The sequence below is a fragment of the Myotis daubentonii genome, chromosome 15 (genome assembly GCF_963259705.1).
Source record: "Myotis daubentonii chromosome 15, mMyoDau2.1, whole genome shotgun sequence".
Classification (NCBI taxonomy): domain Eukaryota; kingdom Metazoa; phylum Chordata; class Mammalia; order Chiroptera; family Vespertilionidae; genus Myotis; species Myotis daubentonii.
This window is the reverse complement of record NC_081854.1, coordinates 28566213-28584890: the sequence shown is the minus strand read 5'-3', so window position 1 is coordinate 28584890 and position 18678 is coordinate 28566213. Positions and strand designations below refer to the sequence as shown.

The window sequence follows — 18678 nt, the reverse complement described above, 5'->3', positions numbered from 1 at the left end:
TCTTAAACTGTCTTATTTATAGGGATCTTAGTGGTTTTTTTTAATCTTTATTGTTGAAAGTATTACATATGTCTCCCTTTTCCCCCCATTGACCCCTTCTAGTTCTCCCCTCCCCCCACCTGAATTTTAGTGTTTTGATATAAGTTGTTGTATAGATGTTTCTCTGTACAGAGACAGTGACTTGAACTCTGAATTTAGTATTTTAATTGTATACCTAGTGAGTGTGTTACAAGTTTTGAGGTCCTAAAGCTGCTACAGTTCGTTTTTATGAGCACAGGAAAAAACTATTCTCAATTTCTTGTTAACGTGGAATTATGTTTTCAGGAGTCTGTCCATGTGTTCATATTTCAGAGATACTATCAAAACAAGGTTTTGTTTGTTGACAGTTTTAGATACTTTTAAAAGAACTAGTTAATAGCATGAACATATGGGAAAAGTCAGGCATGGACAATGGAAACACTTCATCTGTTTCCACATCCAGTTTTCTTAAGTCCTTCACATAGTTCCCTGCTGCGGAGTCATGTCACCTATAACCTCATTAGTAAAAGCGAGAGCAGAATATGTAAAAGAATTCACATTTGTATTTTGGGTTTAATTTCATGCTTTAATCCTGAAATATATTATTTCTGTCAGAGTCACATGGTTTAACTTTTCTGGCGCAGTCTCTCCAGCATTTGTGGCCCAAGCGTGTTGTGAGTGATCCAGGGCCAACAGCTACTATCCTGGGTAAGTTCTACTTGCTTCATTTCAGAGGAGCATAAAACAACTCTCTGAATGGTCTGAAGAAAATAAGGGTTGTTTAGAAGGGCTATGGTAATTCTCTCTTTTCTTAATCTAATGGAACCAGTTTGTGATGTCTTGCTGACAAAGATAATTTGCCTTGCAAATTAACTCGATGCTCAATCCATACTTACTGGATTTGATTATAATGTAAGGAGCATAACAGGCACTCGTTCATGTAGGACTGATTTATTCCAGCCCAGATATAGATCAGTGATACGATGATGATGATGATGATTTTATATAATTTATTGATTTTACAGAGAGGAAGGGAGAGAGATAGAGAGTTAGAAACATCGATGAGAGAGAAACATCGATCAGCTGCCTCCTGCACACCCCCTACTGGGGATGTGCCCGCAACCAAGGTACATGCCCTTGTCCGGAATCGAACCTGGGACCTTTCAGTCCGCAGGCCGACGCTCTATCCACTGAGCCAAACCGGTTACGGCGTGATTATTATTTATCTTCAGAGTATACATATGTATATATGATTGATTTTTATTTTAAGTAATAGGATGCATAAAAATAAGAAAGAGACCTTTCTGAGGACAGAAATACCCAGTCTTTAATTTCATATCTTCAAGATATTAAATTAATGGAAATTGTTGGACATGGGTGAAATCTGCCAGCATCTTTGATGCTTGGCTCACCCCTGTGGTAATTCCTGCACAATTTTGCTACTACATTGGGTGTATATAATATTTATATGGATATACTATTTCATATGCATCCATAGTAAACCTCAACTACTCAACTAAGTTAAAGCTTTAGTCAACTAAAATATTCCCTATACTTAAAATTATTTTTAATTAGTTTGGTAATGTTCATCATAGAAAAATGTAGATAATTAAAATTTCCAACACCTGTCATTTTTATACCTACTTATTAAAATTTTACAGTCATTTTTTCCAAAGTTTTCCAGATGTGAGGGTGTGAATACAATTTTTTATTTTCCAGTAGTGGGATCCTACCATATATATCTCTGTGTAGTGTTTTTCACTTAATAAATGGCTGAACTTCTTTCTAGGTCAAATGTGTCCAGTATAACATGGGTTTAAGGATATGGGCTCTGACAATGAGACTATTGGAATATCAGTCCCACTGCCGCCTCTGTGAGGTGGGGAGGCATTATTTCTGTCGCACTGAATTGGTTAGGTGGGTCATTCATGTACGGAGTTCACATGGCATAGCGCCTGTGGCCTGCCCCAGACGCTGATCTGCCTCCTGTAGGGGCCCTGAATGAGAATTCCCGCTAAAAGGAGCCTCTGGTGGGAATGTATGCTTTCCATTTGTGTTTCTTTCATTTTCATTGGAACAGGAACAATACAAGGCATTTACATCGTGTTTAATCATTGCACAGCTTCCCATTATTATTTTAAGTAGCCCCAGATTGCTGGACAGTCATTATTTCCTGTTGTTCTGTATTACGTCAGTGTTGGAATCAACTATGCATGTCTTTGAAAAGGAAAAAGTTGATGGTAAACAAAATGTGAGATTTTATTGGATTGTCATGTAAAAACAAAATTATTAGCCCGGCCAGCATGACTTATGAACCGGGAGGTCATGGTTCGATTCCCAGTCAGGGCACATGCCCAAGTTGTGGGCTTGATCCCAATTGGGGGACATGCAGGAGGCAGCTGATTGATGATTCTCATCATTGATGTTTCTATCCCCCTCTCCCTTCCTCTCTGAAATCAATCAATAAATATTTTTTAAAAATTAAAAGTGGAACTGCCTTATGACCTAGTTATTCCACTTCTGGGAATTTTTCCAAAAGAAACCCAAAACATTAATTTAAGAGAATATTTGTACTCCTATGTATTGCAGTGTTATTTACAATAACCGAGATATGGAAGCAGCTCAAGTGTCGATCAGTAGGTGAGTGGAAAAAAAGCTGTGGTACATTTACACAATGGAATACTACTCTGCCATAAAAAGGAAGAAACCGTTACCCTTTGTGACAGCATGGATGGACCTGGAGAACATTATGCTAAGTGAAATAAGCCAGTCAGAGAAAGGTGGCAAGTACCATATGATTTCACTCATATGTGGAATCTAATGAACAAAATGAACTAACAAGCAAAATTGAGACAGATTCATAGAGAGCAGACTAACTGCTTCAGGGTGAGGGGTGCGGGGCTAGGTGGTGGGGGTGGAGGGATTGAGCAAAACAAAAAGAAAAAACTCATGGACATGGACAACAGGGTGATGATTGCTGCGGGAGTGGATGGAAAGGTGGGGAGGTGGAGGAGGGTAAAGGGAATAAATGGTGATGGAAGGAGACTTGACTTGGGTGGTGAACACACACACACAGTGCACAGAGGATATGTTGTGGAATTGTGCACCTGAAACCTGTATAATTTTGTTAACCATAAATAAGTGCAGTAAAAAGAAAAACCCCCACAAAATAGTCAAAGTTTTGTTTTGTTTTTCCCCGTGAGTATACAGTTTTTCCCAGTGTATTATTTTATATTTGTGGTGATTCATCTCCTATATAGATTTCTAAAAAAAAGGACTTCTGGGTTAAAGGATGATTTTATTAGAACACTAGAGGCCCAGTGCACAAATTTCTTGCACGAGTGGGGTCCCTCCGCCTGGCTGGCGATTGGGGCCAATCGGGGGCCTGCCTGCCAGGGGGAGGGACTGCGGGAGGTTGGCTGGATGCTCCATGAGGAATTGAGCTCCCTCCTCCCTCCTGTCTGGGTCTGGGGTGCAGGTGAACCAGATTCGTGGCTGTCAGGGCCCCAGCAGCAAGGTCTGGGTCAGTGTGCACCATAGCTACCGGCCGGTCATCTGGTCATTCTGGTTGTTTGGTCTTAACGGTCACCTAGGCATATATATATATATATATATAGTTTCCAGGTGCTTGTGCATAGGTGCCATATCATCCTGGAGTCCCACTGGGAATCAAGGGAGATTGTGCCTATTTTTGCTCACAGCCTCACTAGCAGAGAGTATTCCAAGTCTTTGAGTTTTTTTCAGTCTGCAAATAAAATATAGTATCTTAGATTAGTTTCCATTTCTCCTATTATAAGTGCTACCTATGATTTTGTAAAAAGCCATGTACATTTATTGTTGTTAAATATGTATGCTGTTGCAAGAGGTAAGATTTCCTTTTTTATGGCGGAGTAGTAGTCCATTGTATAAGTGTATTCCATTGTATAAGTGTACCACAGCTTTTTTATCTGCTCACCTACTGATGGGCACTTGGGCTGCTTCCAAGATCTTGGCTATTGTAAATAATGCTGCAATGAACATACAGAATATGTTGATACACAATAACACTAAGTAAATGTTGGTTATTAGTATTATTAGTATTATTACTGCACTACTGGTTTATTTTACTTTTTCCTCAAGTACATATGTTAATAGTTTATACTATTAACTATTAGTTCGAATTCCATTCAGGTCACATAACCTAGATTGTGGGTTTGATCCCTAGTCAGGGAGCATATGGGAGGAACTTGATGTTTCTCTTTCCCCCTTCCTCTTTTCTCTAAAATCAATTAAAAACATCCTCAGGTGAGGATTTAAAAAAAATTTTTTTTTCTGATCTCTGACTCTGTTGATTATTCTTTTGTAAGTTCTTATTATGTCCTGTTGATTGACTTTTTAGATTTTCTCTTTATCTTGATATTCTGTAGTTTATTTAAAATGTATTTAAGAGTGGATGTCTCAATATTCATTTATTAACACTTGGAATTTTTCAATGACAGAATTCATGTTTAACCTGAATTTCTGAAAAGTGTTAAATTTTAATGTTTGAAAGATTTTTTCCTTACCTCTCTTCCTGAAACTATTAGCCATAAATTAGTTTTTTTAATTATCCTTTTTTAGCTTCTTTTTTGAATGTTTAATTTCTCTGAACTGATTTCTGAGAAGTTTTCTTAATTTAATTCTTTAAATTTTCATTTTTCTCTTTGCTTCTAGTTCAGTATTTACTTCATCTTTTGAGTTTTCAATTTTATGACTGTTTCTTCCTGCTTAGAATTTTACTGGTTCTTTTTATATCCACCAAGACTGGTGCCTGTCTTTTCATATCCATCGGTTTTGTTTCATGTATACTATTTCTTCTTTTATCTCTTGGATATTTTCAATAGATTCATATAGGAGTCCTTTTCAGACTCCTGTTTTATCTCCATTTCCTTTGGTATGACGCTCCACCTCCTCGCAGACCTTTGTGAGGTGCTGTTTTTTTTTATATTTATGATGGCATCGAACTAATTTGTGATTTCAGTGATCTGTGTTATTCAATAGGTGAAAGGTATACCTTGTCTTCTTTCTTTTAATCCTCACCTGAGGATATTTTTTCCATTGATTTTTAGATAGAGTGGAAGGGATGAGGAGAGGTAAAGAGAAACAACAATGTGAGAGAGACACACCGATTGGTTGCCTCCTGAATGCACCCTCACTGGGTCTGGGGATCCAGCCTGAAACCCAGGTTTGTGCTCTTGACCAGAATCCAACCCGGGACCTTTCAGTCTGTGGGCTGACACTCTATCCACTAAGCCAAACCGGCCAAGGATATACCTTTTAATTTAATTTGTGTTTCTCTTATTGATACTTAGAGTAAATATTTTCCCAGAATTGCTCGGTAATACTCTAATAAATGATTGCTGGGTTGAATTTCTTTTGTTTTTCTTTTCTTTGAAGTCACATCTTAATTTTTACCCAGCTTAATTATCCATATTATTCACTAAACAAATTTTGTCACTTGTCAAAAGTCAGATTTAGTCCTGGAGGATAAATATATTTGAAAGAGTCTTCTTCAGATATTTGCCACTTCCTGGTTATTCAAATTCAGCTTGTTTTCTAATATGTTTTCTATCCAGTATGCTATTAAGAAGTGAAATGCACAATTATGACCTCCAACCATTGCTGAACTGAGTTATAATTGGTGTTCCAGTTGTTGCTGTATAACAAACATGGTATTTAGTGATGTGAAACAACCATTTGGTAATGCTCATGGATTCTGTGGTCAGGAATTCAGTATGGGCACAGGAGGAAGGCTTTAACTCTGTTTCACAGTGTGTGGGACCTTGGCTGGGAAGACTCAAAGGCTGGTGGAAACTTAATGGTTCGATTCATTTGAAGATTTATTCAAGTCCTATGTCTGGCAGTTGCTGCTGGCTTTTGCCTGGGACTTCAACTTGGGCTGTCAAATGAAATACCTATAGTGGCCTTTTCATGTGGTTGCTTGGACTTTCCTCACAACTATGGTGGCTGGGTTTCAGAAGTAAGCATCCAGGAGAGCAAGTCGCAGTACATGACATTTTTGTGACGTAGCTTTAGAAGTCACATAACGCCAATTCCATGTTGTTTACAAGCCCACCCAGGCTCATCAGAAAGGAATATAGAGCCCATCTCTCCATGGGAGGAAGTGTCAACATCACATTTTAAGAAGAGCATGTGTGTTGGGAGACATGTTCTGGCCCTCTTTGGAAAGTAGAGTATGCCAAGATACGACAATAAATTATGTTTACTTTTTAGTAAGACAGTGTAAAGGAGTTTTTAAAGCATTTTCTAATAAGAAGGGTGAAACAAGATTTTTAAATTTAATTTTCTCAAGAGATCAACCAAAGGACTTGTATGCATGCATATAAGCATAATCAATGGAGACAGACAGTAGGAGGGTGAGGGCATGTGCTGGGGGTGGGAGTGGCCGGGGAGAGGTCAGTGGGGGGAAAAGGAGACATATTTAAACAATAAACAATAAATTGTTTAAACTTTAAACAATAAAGAATTTAAATTAAAAAAATTTAGTTCCCTCAAGTAAGATTTAATGTAAAACCCTATTCCATAATAATTTTATGCATTAAGATTTTATTATATTTTTAAAATATCCTTTTTGTCGTATTTCCTATTAACACCTTTTATCACTATTTTTATTTTTCAGATAAAACTATGAAATGTAAAGTGGCTTCCTTGCCTGGTTCACCTAAAAATATATCTGAAAAGAAACAACAGTGCATCTCTTTAAAAGATGTAAATAAGGTTGTGTTTTTAAATGTTCATTAAATATAAATTTCACATAATGTTAATTTTAGAATATTCTTTAAAATCTAGGAACCAAAAATGTTTTCTGTTAAAAAATCTTTGGCTATGATAATTTCATTCATGAAGAATTATAGTTTGCATGTTTGCTCTATTTCAAAAGAACAAAAACTCCAGCCAGCTCTCACTTTGTTCTTGGCCTAGTGGCCTCTCTACAAAATGGGGTATTTATCCTCATTTTAAAAAATATATTTTTATTTCACAGAAGAAGGGAGAGGGAGAGAGAGATAGAAACATCAGTGATGAGAGAGACTCATTGATCACCCTCCTGTACACTCCACACTGGGAAATCAAGCCTGCAACCTGGGCATGTGCCCTGACTGGGAATCAATCTGTGATTTCCTGGTTCAAAGGTTGATGCTCAACCACTGAGCAACACTAGCTGGGCTATCCTCATTTTAACAACCGTGTGAAAATCTGGGATTATGGGATACTATAATAGTTAAATGCAAGACTAATCTGTCCTAGTCCCTTTGGCAATATAGGTGAAAGTTATTACAGGACATTTTAAATACTGGAATGTCAGCTCCTGCTATGTGGATATTTCAATATAGTGGTTATAGCAATGATATAATCAGTTTTTTGTCTCTCTATATCTGTGTTGCCTGAAAATTATCTAGGATGGTTGCTTATGAGAATTATTCCCATGTAATTTTCAGTGCATGGGATGATGCCCACCAGCTGAACCACACTGGCCAGGGCCTCATGGAATTTTGATTCATCAAGAATATATATTTTGCTAGCGTATATACTCTTTCTGAAAATAATGTGTTGTTTTTTTTTTAACAGTGTGTTGAATCTTCAGTGTATTGGCCAACAAAAAGAGGCATAACCATATATGCTGATCCAGATATACCAGCAGACAGGTATGATTTGAAAATTTAGTGTAATTAAGCAGCCGTGGGCAAACTACGGCCCGCGGGCCGGATCCAGCCCGTTTGAAATGAATAAAACTAAAAAAAAAAAAAGACCGTACCCTTTTATGTAATGATGTTTACTTTGAATTTATATTAGTTCACACAAACACTCCATCCATGCTTTTGTTCTGGCCCTCCGGTCCAGTTTAAGAACCCATTGTGGCCCTCGAGTCAAAAAGTTTGCTCACCCCTGAACTAGAGACTTAAGTATAATATTGTCTTATGTAGTGTATGAGATTGATGATAAGAAAGTATTCATTTTCAAAAAAAGACTGGCCTTAGAAATTTTGGTTAAACATATTAATTTAAAAGAAAAATGTTATGATAACTGGTTAGCAGCACAGTTGACCAAAAACTGGTAGTGGATCTAGAGTCTCCTGTTACCTTGTCAGATAAAGTTGTTTCCATAAAGCAGATTCAGTGAAGTTTCCTTGATGTAAAGGATGGACAAATGTGGGCCAGATGGCAATACAGGTTGGTGGAAAGCAAAGGATGGTTTGTTATCTTCTTTTTTTTTTTTTTTAAATATTTTTTATTGACTTTTTAGAGAGATGAAGGAAGAGAGATAGAGAGTTAGAAACATCGATGAGAGAGAAACATCAATCAGCTGCCTCCTGCACACTCCCTACTGGAGATGTGCCCGCAACCAAGGTACATGCCCTTGACCGGAATCTAACCTGGGACCTTTCAGTCCGCAGGCCAACACTCTATCCACTGAGCCAAACTGGTTACGTTGATTTGTTATCTTCTTGAAGATGAGTATCAAAGACTTTTGACTATAACCCTATCCTCACTAACATACGTCAGTGATAATAATGAAGTCATAGAAAGGATGTAATATACCACTTCATGGATAGTGTAAGACCTCAAAATAGTATGCTTCCATTTCTCTCCTCCTGGACTTTATGCAATGTTTTTATATACTTTATACATTTGTTATAAATGCTAGACTCTATAACAGTGATGTCGAACCTTTTGAGCTCGGCGTGTCAGCATTTTGAAAAACCCTAACTTAACTTTGGTGCCGTGTCACATATAGAAATTTTTTGATATTTGCAACCATAGTAAAACAAAGACTTATATTTTTGATATTTATTTTATATATTTAAATGCCATTTAACAAAGAAAAATCAACCAAAAAAATGAGTTCACGTGTCACCTCTGACACGCGTGTCATAGGTTCGCCATCACTGCTCTATAGTCATTTGTATTGAAAGTATCTTTCAGAGAGATTTAAATAAATAATAAGAAAATAATCTTAAATATTTACCTAAGTAATTACCATTAATGCTTTTCATTTTTTATGGAGATCCAGATTTCTATCTGGTATCATTTTCTCTCTACCTGAAGGACTTTCTTTACTATTAATTATATTGTGGGTCTGCTGGTGATGAAATTTTTTATCTTTTGTATGTCAGCAAAATTATTTTAGCTTCTTTTTTTTAATAAATATATTTGCTAGGTATAGAATTCTAGGTTGACAATCCTTTCCCCCCTATTTTTTAAAGATGTTGCCCCACATTCTGGTTCCTCACATTGTTCCCAATGCAAAATATATTGTGATCCTTTTCCTCTGACTGTTTAAAATTTTCTCCTTATTACTGGTTTGAGCAATTAAAAAAAAATATATATATCCTGTAAAAATATATATATATATATATGTATCTCCTATATAATAAAAGGCTAATATGCAGATTGACTGAATGGTGGAACAACCGGTTGCTGTGATGCACACTGACCACCAGGGGGCAGACACTCAATGCAGAAGATGCCCCCTGGTGGTCAGTGCACTCCCACAGGGGTGCACCGCTCAGCCAGAAGCCAGGCTCATGGCTGATGAGTGCAGTAGCAGTGGTGGAACCTCTCCCGCCTCTGCGACAGCACTAAGGATGTCCAACTGCCGGCTTAAGCCCATTCCCTGCCATCAGTCGGACATCCCCCGAGGGGTCCTGGACTGTGAGAGGGCACAGGCCAGCCTGAGGGACAACCCAAGTGCACAAATTTTGTGCACCAGGCCTCTAGTATATATATTTTTTAATTGATTTCAGAGAGGAAAGGAGAAGGAGAGAGAAATAGAAACATGAATGATGAGAGAGAATCATTGATCAGTTGCCTCCTACATGCCCCACACTGGGGATTGAGCCCACAACCTGGGTATGTGCCCTGACCGGGAATCAAGTCATGACCTTCTGGTTCCTAGGTCGACGCTCAACCACTGAGCCACACAGGGTGGGCTGGTGTAAGCAGTTTAATTATTATATGCCTTGGTGTTTTTTCTATCATGTTTTTTGTGCTTGGTGTTCTTTATTTGTAGGTTTGTGTCTTTTATCAAATTTCGGGAGTATTCAGCAGCTGTTCTGTAAATATTTTTTTCTGCACCCATCTCTTTCTCCTCTCTTTTTGAGACTGATGAGACAAATATCGATATTGTCCAAAAGGTCCCTGAGGCTCTTCATTTTTTCTAAAATTTTTTGGTTGCTTAATAATTCTTCTAATTAATAATTCTTTTTTTATTTTTTTAATTAAATCTTTATTGTTCAGATTATTACATTTGTTCCTCTTCCCCCCCCCCCCCCCATAACTCCCCTCCTGTCAGCTCCCGCTCCACCCTCCGCCCTCACTCCCCACCCACTGTCCTCATCCACAGGTGCACGATTTTTGTCCAGTCTCTTTCCGCATCTCCCACACCCCTTTCCCCCCAAGAATAGTCAGTCCATTCCCTTTCTATGCCCCCGATTCTATTATAATCACCAGATTATTTATTCACTTGATTCTTAGATTCACTTGTTGATAGATGCATATTTGTTGTTCATAATGTGTATCTTTACCTTTTTCTTCCTCTTCCTCTTCTTAAAGGATACCTTTCAGCATTTCATATAATCCTGGTTTGGTGGTGATGAACTCCTTTAGCTTTTCCTTATCTGTGAAGCTCTTTATCTGACCTTCCGTTCTGAATGATAGCTTTGCTGGATAAAGTAATCTTGGTTGTAGGTTCTTGGTATTCATCACTTTGAATATTTCTTGCCATTCCCTTCTGGCCTGCAAAGTTTCTGTGGAGAAATCAGCTGACAGTCGTATGGGTATTCCCTTGTAGGTAACTGAGTTTTCTTTCTCTTGCTGCTTTTAAGATTCTCTCTTTGTCGTTTGCTCTTGGCATTTTAATTATGATGTGTCTTGGTGTGGTCCTCTTTGGATTCCTTTTGTTTGGGGTTCTCTGCGCTTCCTGGACCTGTAGGTCTATTTCTTTCACCAGGTGGGGGAAGTTTTCTGTCATTATTTCTTCAAATAGGTTTTCAATATCTTGCTCTCTCTCAACTTCTGGCACCCCTGTAATTCTGATGTTGGTGCGCTTGAAGCTGTCCCAGAGGCTCCTTACACTATCTTCGTATTTTCGGATTCTTTTTTCATTTTGCTTTTCCGGTTGGGTGTTTTTTGCTTCTTCGCATTTCGAATCTTTGACTTGATTCTTGCGCTCCTCTGGTCTGCTGTTGGGTGTCTGTATAATATTCTTTATTTCAGTCAGTGTATGCTTAATTTCTAGTTGGTTCTTTATCACAACATCGACTTCATTCTGCTATTGAGTCTACCCATGACATTTTTATTTTATGGTTTTTTTTAGTCCTAAAGTTTTCTCTTTTTTTAATAGTTTGTATTTATTTGCTGAGAACTTTTATTGTCCCATTCAAGAGTGCTCACCTTTCCTTTTCTTTTGAGCACGGTTATAACCACTGCTTCATAATTCCCACTTCTGCGCACTTAGAGGTTGGCACTTGTTGATTATCTTTTCCCAGGACAAATAACCTGATTTTCCTACTTCTTTGCATGTTGAGTAATTTTTTATTATATCCTGGAATTTTGAATATTATGATGTGAGGCTCTGGTTTCTGTTTAATCCTCTGTAGAATATTAATTTTGCTGTTGTTATGTTCATTTGTTTTAGTGCGAAGTCAACCACTCCCTTAGGTTCAAACCTCAATTCTGTCTTTCTTTCTGTGGATGGTGATTGCAATGTTGGCTCAATCTCCAAGTCTTTGGTTTGCTGCTTTGGGTCTGTTCTGAATATGTTCAACTTGGAGTGAGCTTGGGATGTGTTTTGGGTCATTAGCAATAATAGGGGATCCCCTCTCCCCTCTGGCTTTCTCTCTTTTTCCAGGATTTTTCTCACGTTCACTTTTTCCTTGTTGCTCCCTCTCCCTGTTCCTCTGACCAGGTAGATGATTTCTCTTGGAGAAACTGCTGGGTGGTTCTGTGTGATTGGGACCGCTTGTGGAGCAAAACAGCAATAGAAATAAGGGAGAGAAAAATAATGGAGCTTGTCCTCACACAGTCTTTAGACTTGTTTCCCAGTTCCTCTAGAGCAGCGGTTCTCAACCTGTGGGTTGCGACCCCTTTGGGGGTCGAACGACCCTTTCACAGGGGTTGCCTAAGACCATCGGAAAACACATATATAATGACATATGGTTTTTGTGATTAATCACTGTGCTTTAATTATGTTCAATTTGTAACAATGAAAATACATCCTGCATATCAGATATTTACATTACAATTCATAACAGTAGCAAAATTATAGTTATGAAGTAGCAATGAAAATAATTTTATGGTTGGGGGTCACCACAACGTGAGGAACTGTATTAAAGGGTCGTGGCATTAGGAAGGTTGAGAACCACTGCTCTAGAGGGAGGGGGAGGTTTTCTCTCAGGATTCCGGTGACCACACTGCTGTTGCCATTGCATCATGCAGCTCGATGGATCAGCGCTGGTCTTGGGCAGGCCAAGGAGAGAAAAAGAGGGAAAGTCAGTTGGGATTCCCAGCTTGTTGAAGGCTCCTCTTCCCCATTCTTTGGCTTGAGGTTTCTCTTGAGATTTTTATATCTATATCCTCTACACCGTCCCAGGTCATCCTCAGTTTAACACCAAGCTGTAGTGGAAGGTAAAAATCTAGGAAACTCTCCATGATTGTGGTTGTTTTTCACATTTTGACGTCTCACCCCTGTCGTTTTGTACTTTATCCAGAGTTCCTGGTGGTCAGCAGGAGAGGGGCTGTGGTGGGCTTACTCCCTCTTGGCAGGCACCAGAACTGTCAAATGGTGTTTCTACTTGAGGGGCTCAGCTCCAGTTCCCATATAAATTTACCTAATAGATCAACTTGTTCCTCTGTGGTACTTTTTAAACTTTCTCCCAGGAAATAAAGATATTTTCAGGATTGGGTTTATAAACTTTAATAAATGGTTTTTTTTTTATTTCTAGTGCTTTACGTCAGAAGTCAAATGAGAAACCACTCAGATTGGCTGAGAAGAAAGAATACAATGAGAAGAATGGCTGTGTAAAGTATGAATTTTTTTCTTCGCCTAAATTTTATATTGAAATAATTATGATAAAATTATAAGCAAAAGAATTTACATATGATTTTATTATAAATTTAAATCTTTGTTTCCATTTAAAAATATACATACAATGGCTTTTTTAGGCTTTGAAGTTAGTTTTTTCTTTTACATAACGTATATTTTTCTGTTTAAAGTTCTCTTCCAATATAAATACACATTTCCTATCTCACCGTCTTGATTTTCTTTGGTGAAGTGAACAAAATAAATTAGATATAGTTGATCTTTTGGGGCTGTAGATTTTATATAGGTTGGTGTTTGCTTTCTTTCCAGTTTTGTTATGTTAAATGGGTTTATCACTGGCTCGAGAAACTGTTTAATTATTTGCAGTGTGGAACTGGGGATCTTTATTCCTTTGTCCTGCCAGATTCACAAAGTATTTACTTACAAGTTGTTCACAGTAGAGTAATAACTTCATTTTACACTTGTTTAATGCACAAAATATTTTCATACTTTCTTTTAAGACTTCTTACGACACCAGCCTAAAAACACTCTCACAGCCTTGGCCAGTGTGGCTTAGTTGGTTGGCGAATATCCTGTACACCTAAAGATCACAGATTTGATTCCCAGGTTGCGGGTTCGATCCCCGGTCGTGATCCATGTGGGAGGCAACCAGTCTATATTGATGTTTCTCTCTTTCCCTCCCTCCCTCTCTAAAATCAATGGAAAAAATAAAGTAAAACCACTTTTACATTTCAAGTACTGCAGCTGCTCTGAAGCTAACAGAGTGACAAAGTTTAAGACAGTTCAGAAATGGGTACAGGTCATGCTGTTCGCTAATTAGCTTGAGATGACTGGGGCGAGGTGTTGACTGTGGAAGTCCTTCAGGCTCCCAGCTTCCCAGAAGCCACCCTGTGGGGTGTGCGTCCTCATCCAGCAGAAGCTACGCAGGGTGTTTCAAGGCCAGGAGCTCCGAGGCAGCCATGGAGCCTGCAGATCTGGAGCGACACCTGGATTGACATCCGCCTCCCTAACACCTGAAAGCTGTGGTGTCACAGTGGGCGCTTTCCGTGGAACAAAAGACCTTGCGTTGCCCATGTAACTCATTTCTTTCTTTTGTTGTTATGCTGAGCAAAGGAGCTCGGAGACAGCTGCATGGCCTGGTACTTTTGTATGAGAAGGTTGTGTCTGACCTCCTGTTTGGCTGAGTGCCCTTTACTTAGAACCACTGATTGCACTTCATCTGTCCACTATGGGTTCCAGGGACTTGGAGGTGTTCAGGGTTCATCAGCAAAGAAGGAAGGAGACGGTGGATAGTTTAGAACTGTGATGACCTGGGGATCATGCAGCCTTTCTCCTGGCTCACAGCAGGTGGCCTGGGATTGGCAGTTCTGTGTCCACAGCCTGAGGCCCAGGGTGGGGCCGGGGGAAGCCTGGGACTGCCTTGACCACAGCGGCCTTTGTACACAGTGAACAGGCAAAGCAGAACAAGTTTACCTCTGCCCAAGAAGAATTAAAATAATAACTCAAGAAAAAGACAATTTTTTCCCTTCAAATTGTCTTTTTAACTATTTTACAGATTATTGCAGTTTTTAAATCCTGATCCTTTGAGAGCTGATGGAATCTCTGATCTGCAACAGGTATTACAACTCTTAAAAAAAGTGAAAAAAGAAAGAAAACTACTTTTTAAATCCCTCTCCTTCCTCCCTCTATACTTGAGATTAGAAGAGAAACCCTTTCAGTTGGAGACTTTATCTGAAGACATCCTTTTAGAAATTGTCTAGTGAGTCAGTGCTTTAGAGAATAGTTCTTCTTGGGAGTGGGGATACTAGAAGATCTTCCTTTCATTTTGGTAGTTTTGATGGTTTTTGATAAGCATATACACCTAGGTTTTTACATTGAAATCAAACTCTTGTCTTTTCTCATGTCCATAAAGTTCTTGGTGTCCTGTGCTGACACCGCAGGCAGACTGACGTGTGTGTCCTCTAGTTGCAGAAGCTGAAGGCGGGCGCACAGCAGGCCTCTGCGGTGCTCCGGAACAAGATTGAGCCTTGCTTGTCCATCGACACGGCGCCGCTTTCGGCAGACCTGAAAAAGGTAAAAGTGCTCCTGAAACCAAATTCGAGGAGGAGTACTGACCTGCCCGAAGGTGGAAGGATTTTTAATAAAAGCTTCTACTGAACTTACATTTGTATAATTTCTTTGCTTTTGAAATTCTCTTATAAGCCTCCGTTACTAATTTCTTATTTATTCTTAAGTCCAGGCTAACTTCTTACAAGTGACTAATTCTTTTATGGAGAAACCATGTGTAACTGTAAGTGCTTTTCTGAAATAAGTTCTCAAAAGTGCCTGTAGAAAGGACTTGGAAGAAATGAGTTGCCAGGACGGTTATGATATACGTCTTAGCAAAATTGCTTTATAGACCTTTGTTTTACGTAGTAAATTGATCATACATGTTTACTTCCTTTTTTGATAAAAAAAAAGTTTTAAAATATTTTTTTAAAGAATAAAATCCCAAGGGCGACTAGAATGAGAGCGAAGTCTTTAGTGGACAAGAGCTTTCCACAGGCTCTGGGCTGCAGAGTGTGGCCGACACCCCGAGGGAGGAGTGAAGTGGGTGGGGGTTGTGAGCTTCCCCACCCTGTTTCCTAAACACCCAGAGCCAGTTGCTCAGGAAGAAGAAGGAAGGAACTGAATGGCCCTAGAGAATGACCTTTAGATGGTGCCGTTTGAAATTCTCCCACTAAAAACATCTGCTTGCTGCCCCGTTACGAGTTCCGCAGTAATGGGGCTCACACATGGCGCTGAGCTTTGCTCTGCCCTCAGGTGAGCGTCAGGGATGGTTAGGTGTTTGAGGAAAGCCCTCACCGAAGGGAAAAAAGTAAGACCTAAGCAAACGGATGTAAATAAACCGTGTAGAGAATAGAAGAAAACATTAGAAAATAAATATCCTTAGAAATAAGGTATATATTGTATGTATGTGACAATAACAGGGCACTATAGAAAAGGAACAGAGAATAAAAAATAGGTTATTAGAAATTCATACTGTAGAAATAAAAATCAATAGTTGATTTGAGAGAGAAAAGCTAATAATCAGAAAGTAGAACAAAAGACTAACGGATGGAAATAGGGAGGAAAAGAGAAATTGAGTGTCAACTTGAGGTCCAATATCTGAAATGGAATTTCCAGAAAGAAAGGGGGGAAGAGGGCAGACAATTCTAACAGTAACACATGAATAATTTCTAGACTCAATAGATAAGACTTCCTGAGTTAAGGGAGTTTACCTATCACAGGCCCAGCCCAACGGAGGAACAAGATAGTAGATGTTGTTGCGAAGCATCTAAACTGGAGGGATTCCGAGACCGTGAAGGATTCCAGGGAGAAGAATCTGGTCCCAAACGCAGGATATGAATCGGAATGGCTGCAGACTTCACGTAACAGCAGAGGAGCACTGACTCCAAAGTTCTAATAAGTTATTTCTAACCTAGAGGTCTATCAACGAAGTGTGAGGGGGAATGAAGACATTTTCAGATGTGCAAAGCCTCACATGTACTTCCTCTGCACCCTTTGACAAGAAGCAACTGAAACATGTTCACCAACACAAGAAAGTAAAGAAGACAGCGTGTGTTGCAGACAAGAGGGGGATGGAGCAGGGAGACCCCAGGATGGCAGCTGTGCACAAGGTGCAGAGTGGAGTCAGCCCTGATTTCCGTGGGCTCAGGGCCTGGGAGCAGGACTTCATGGAGATAACTGATGAGATCCGTCTTTTGGAAAATAGTGTCAATGTGGCTGGAGAACTCGGGACATTTGGGAGGTTTTAGTAACAGTCATATAGAAAATAAGCAAATAAAGGCATGTTTTTAAAAAGATTGACAAGTGAAGTTGATGCACCGGCAGATTTAGACAAGAAGCCATATCCTTGTGCTGGAGAGCGTTAAGCAGCTGGGCGGTCAGTTGGATCCTTTAATTTGGAGCCTAGAAAAGCAAGAATCTTCTAGCAGGACTTTGGTGCTAGAAAAGATTCAGTGGAAAATGCCAGAATGAGCAACGTATACATGTTGTTGGGGTAAATGAGCAACGAGATGGGTTTTCATTAGTTTATTGTGGTTTTTGGTTATTGATGTTTTGTAGGCTCTTCAAAGAAATAAGTTTCTGGGACCTAGCCACACTGAATCTTACTCCTGGCCTCCCATAGCGCGCGGCTGTGACGTGGTTGTCATTTCTCAGTGTGGAAATGACCCTTTGTTGTACCTTCCACCAGTGCTTACGCTTTTGCAAACAGGGGGCTGCTACAAGTCATTACCAAGTAGAAACGGAGTAAGTTGACAATTTTGTTTCACAACAAAATGGATTAAATATTTCTTTTAAAATTTACACCTAACTTTAGTAAAATTTAGGTTACATTATTCATTTGGTGTTCAAACTGTCAGGACAGAAACTGTCCCATGAGAAACTTTTATCTGATCACAGTCATCTCACACTATTCTCACCTTTGACCTCCTAGTTGTGGGCAATCTGCTGAGTCAAGCGAGTCCAGCTTTTAGAGACAAATAGATAGTTTATAAAAAGTATTTCACTGGTTATCTAGTTGGCCTGGCTACCCTATGAGATGGTCAGGCCATGTGTTCTTTTCACCAGTATTAGAGATGAGAAAATTAAATTAATGGGAAGTTACTGGTTTAAATTCTTAACAGCTGGCAAGTGTGACAAGAAGTGAGCTTAGAATGTAGGTTTTCTGTCATCGTCTCATATTCTTTCAAATATTTTCATAGCACCCCCACACTTTTATAAACCTACTTTGTTTTTCCCATGTGTCAGAATCTGAAGATAGCTGAGAAAAATGATGGCGAGGAGAGAAATGGGGTGTGAGGATGAGATATTTGATAGTGGGGTAGTGACATCTGCTTTGCTGGGTGTGGCCTTTGTCTCAGATCCTATCCCAAAGGACACCCTGCAAATTGTTCTGCCCCTCATTACAAGGTGAGAAATAGCAGTACGAAAAGACACTTGGACTTGCGTTTTAGAAAAGATGACAGTTTATTTTTCGAATTATGCTAGGTAGTGCAATGATTTTCCTTTGGAAATCTGCATTGGCTAAGTTATTATGTATTGATTTAATAAAACTAAATGGATACATTTATATCCATCAGTCAGTCAGTAGCTGACCGCGTTGATGAGATGCAGCTTGTGTGGAGATAGAACCTGGCTGGGCCAGGAGGGGTGTCCAGGTGTTGTCTCTTGTGTCCTGTCTGCTGCCTCTGCATGTCCCTGGTCAGCCTGCTTTTAGGCTGACACCTGGAAGCTGGCGCTCCCCGGGACCTGCGTGAAGGAAAGCCGTCTCCCCTTGCCTTCAGTTAGGTGCGGGCAGGTGTGCAGGAAGGCGTTCGGCAGGCTGTGCGCCTTCGGGGGATATCTGTGGCAGAGTGGAGGGCAGGGTTCAGATGGTGCTACAGGAAACTCAGTCACCTAAGGAAGAGATGTTAACCTTTTTAAAGGTCCCTTTCAGGAAGCGGTTAGTTCACCCTTATGCTGAGGAGCAGGAGCTGTAGAGCCAGATTGCCTGGCTTCAGATCTTGTTGCTACCATGTGTCAGCTGTGCAGCCTTGG

General features: G+C 39.5%; 1 protein-coding gene across 1 annotated transcript in view; it reads left to right on the top strand.

Moving 5' to 3' along the window:
• The window catches only part of TDRD12 (tudor domain containing 12), an 84045-nt gene that overhangs the window by 26611 nt on the left and 38756 nt on the right, over positions 1–18678 (top strand). Inside the window, exons 9-15 of the mRNA XM_059667046.1 lie at positions 634–726; positions 6677–6774; positions 7624–7700; positions 12998–13078; positions 14651–14711; positions 15061–15168; positions 17203–17388. Of these exons, the coding sequence (XP_059523029.1) occupies positions 634–726; positions 6677–6774; positions 7624–7700; positions 12998–13078; positions 14651–14711; positions 15061–15168; positions 17203–17388 (704 nt within the window). The remainder of the gene's footprint in view (positions 1–633; positions 727–6676; positions 6775–7623; positions 7701–12997; positions 13079–14650; positions 14712–15060; positions 15169–17202; positions 17389–18678) is intronic.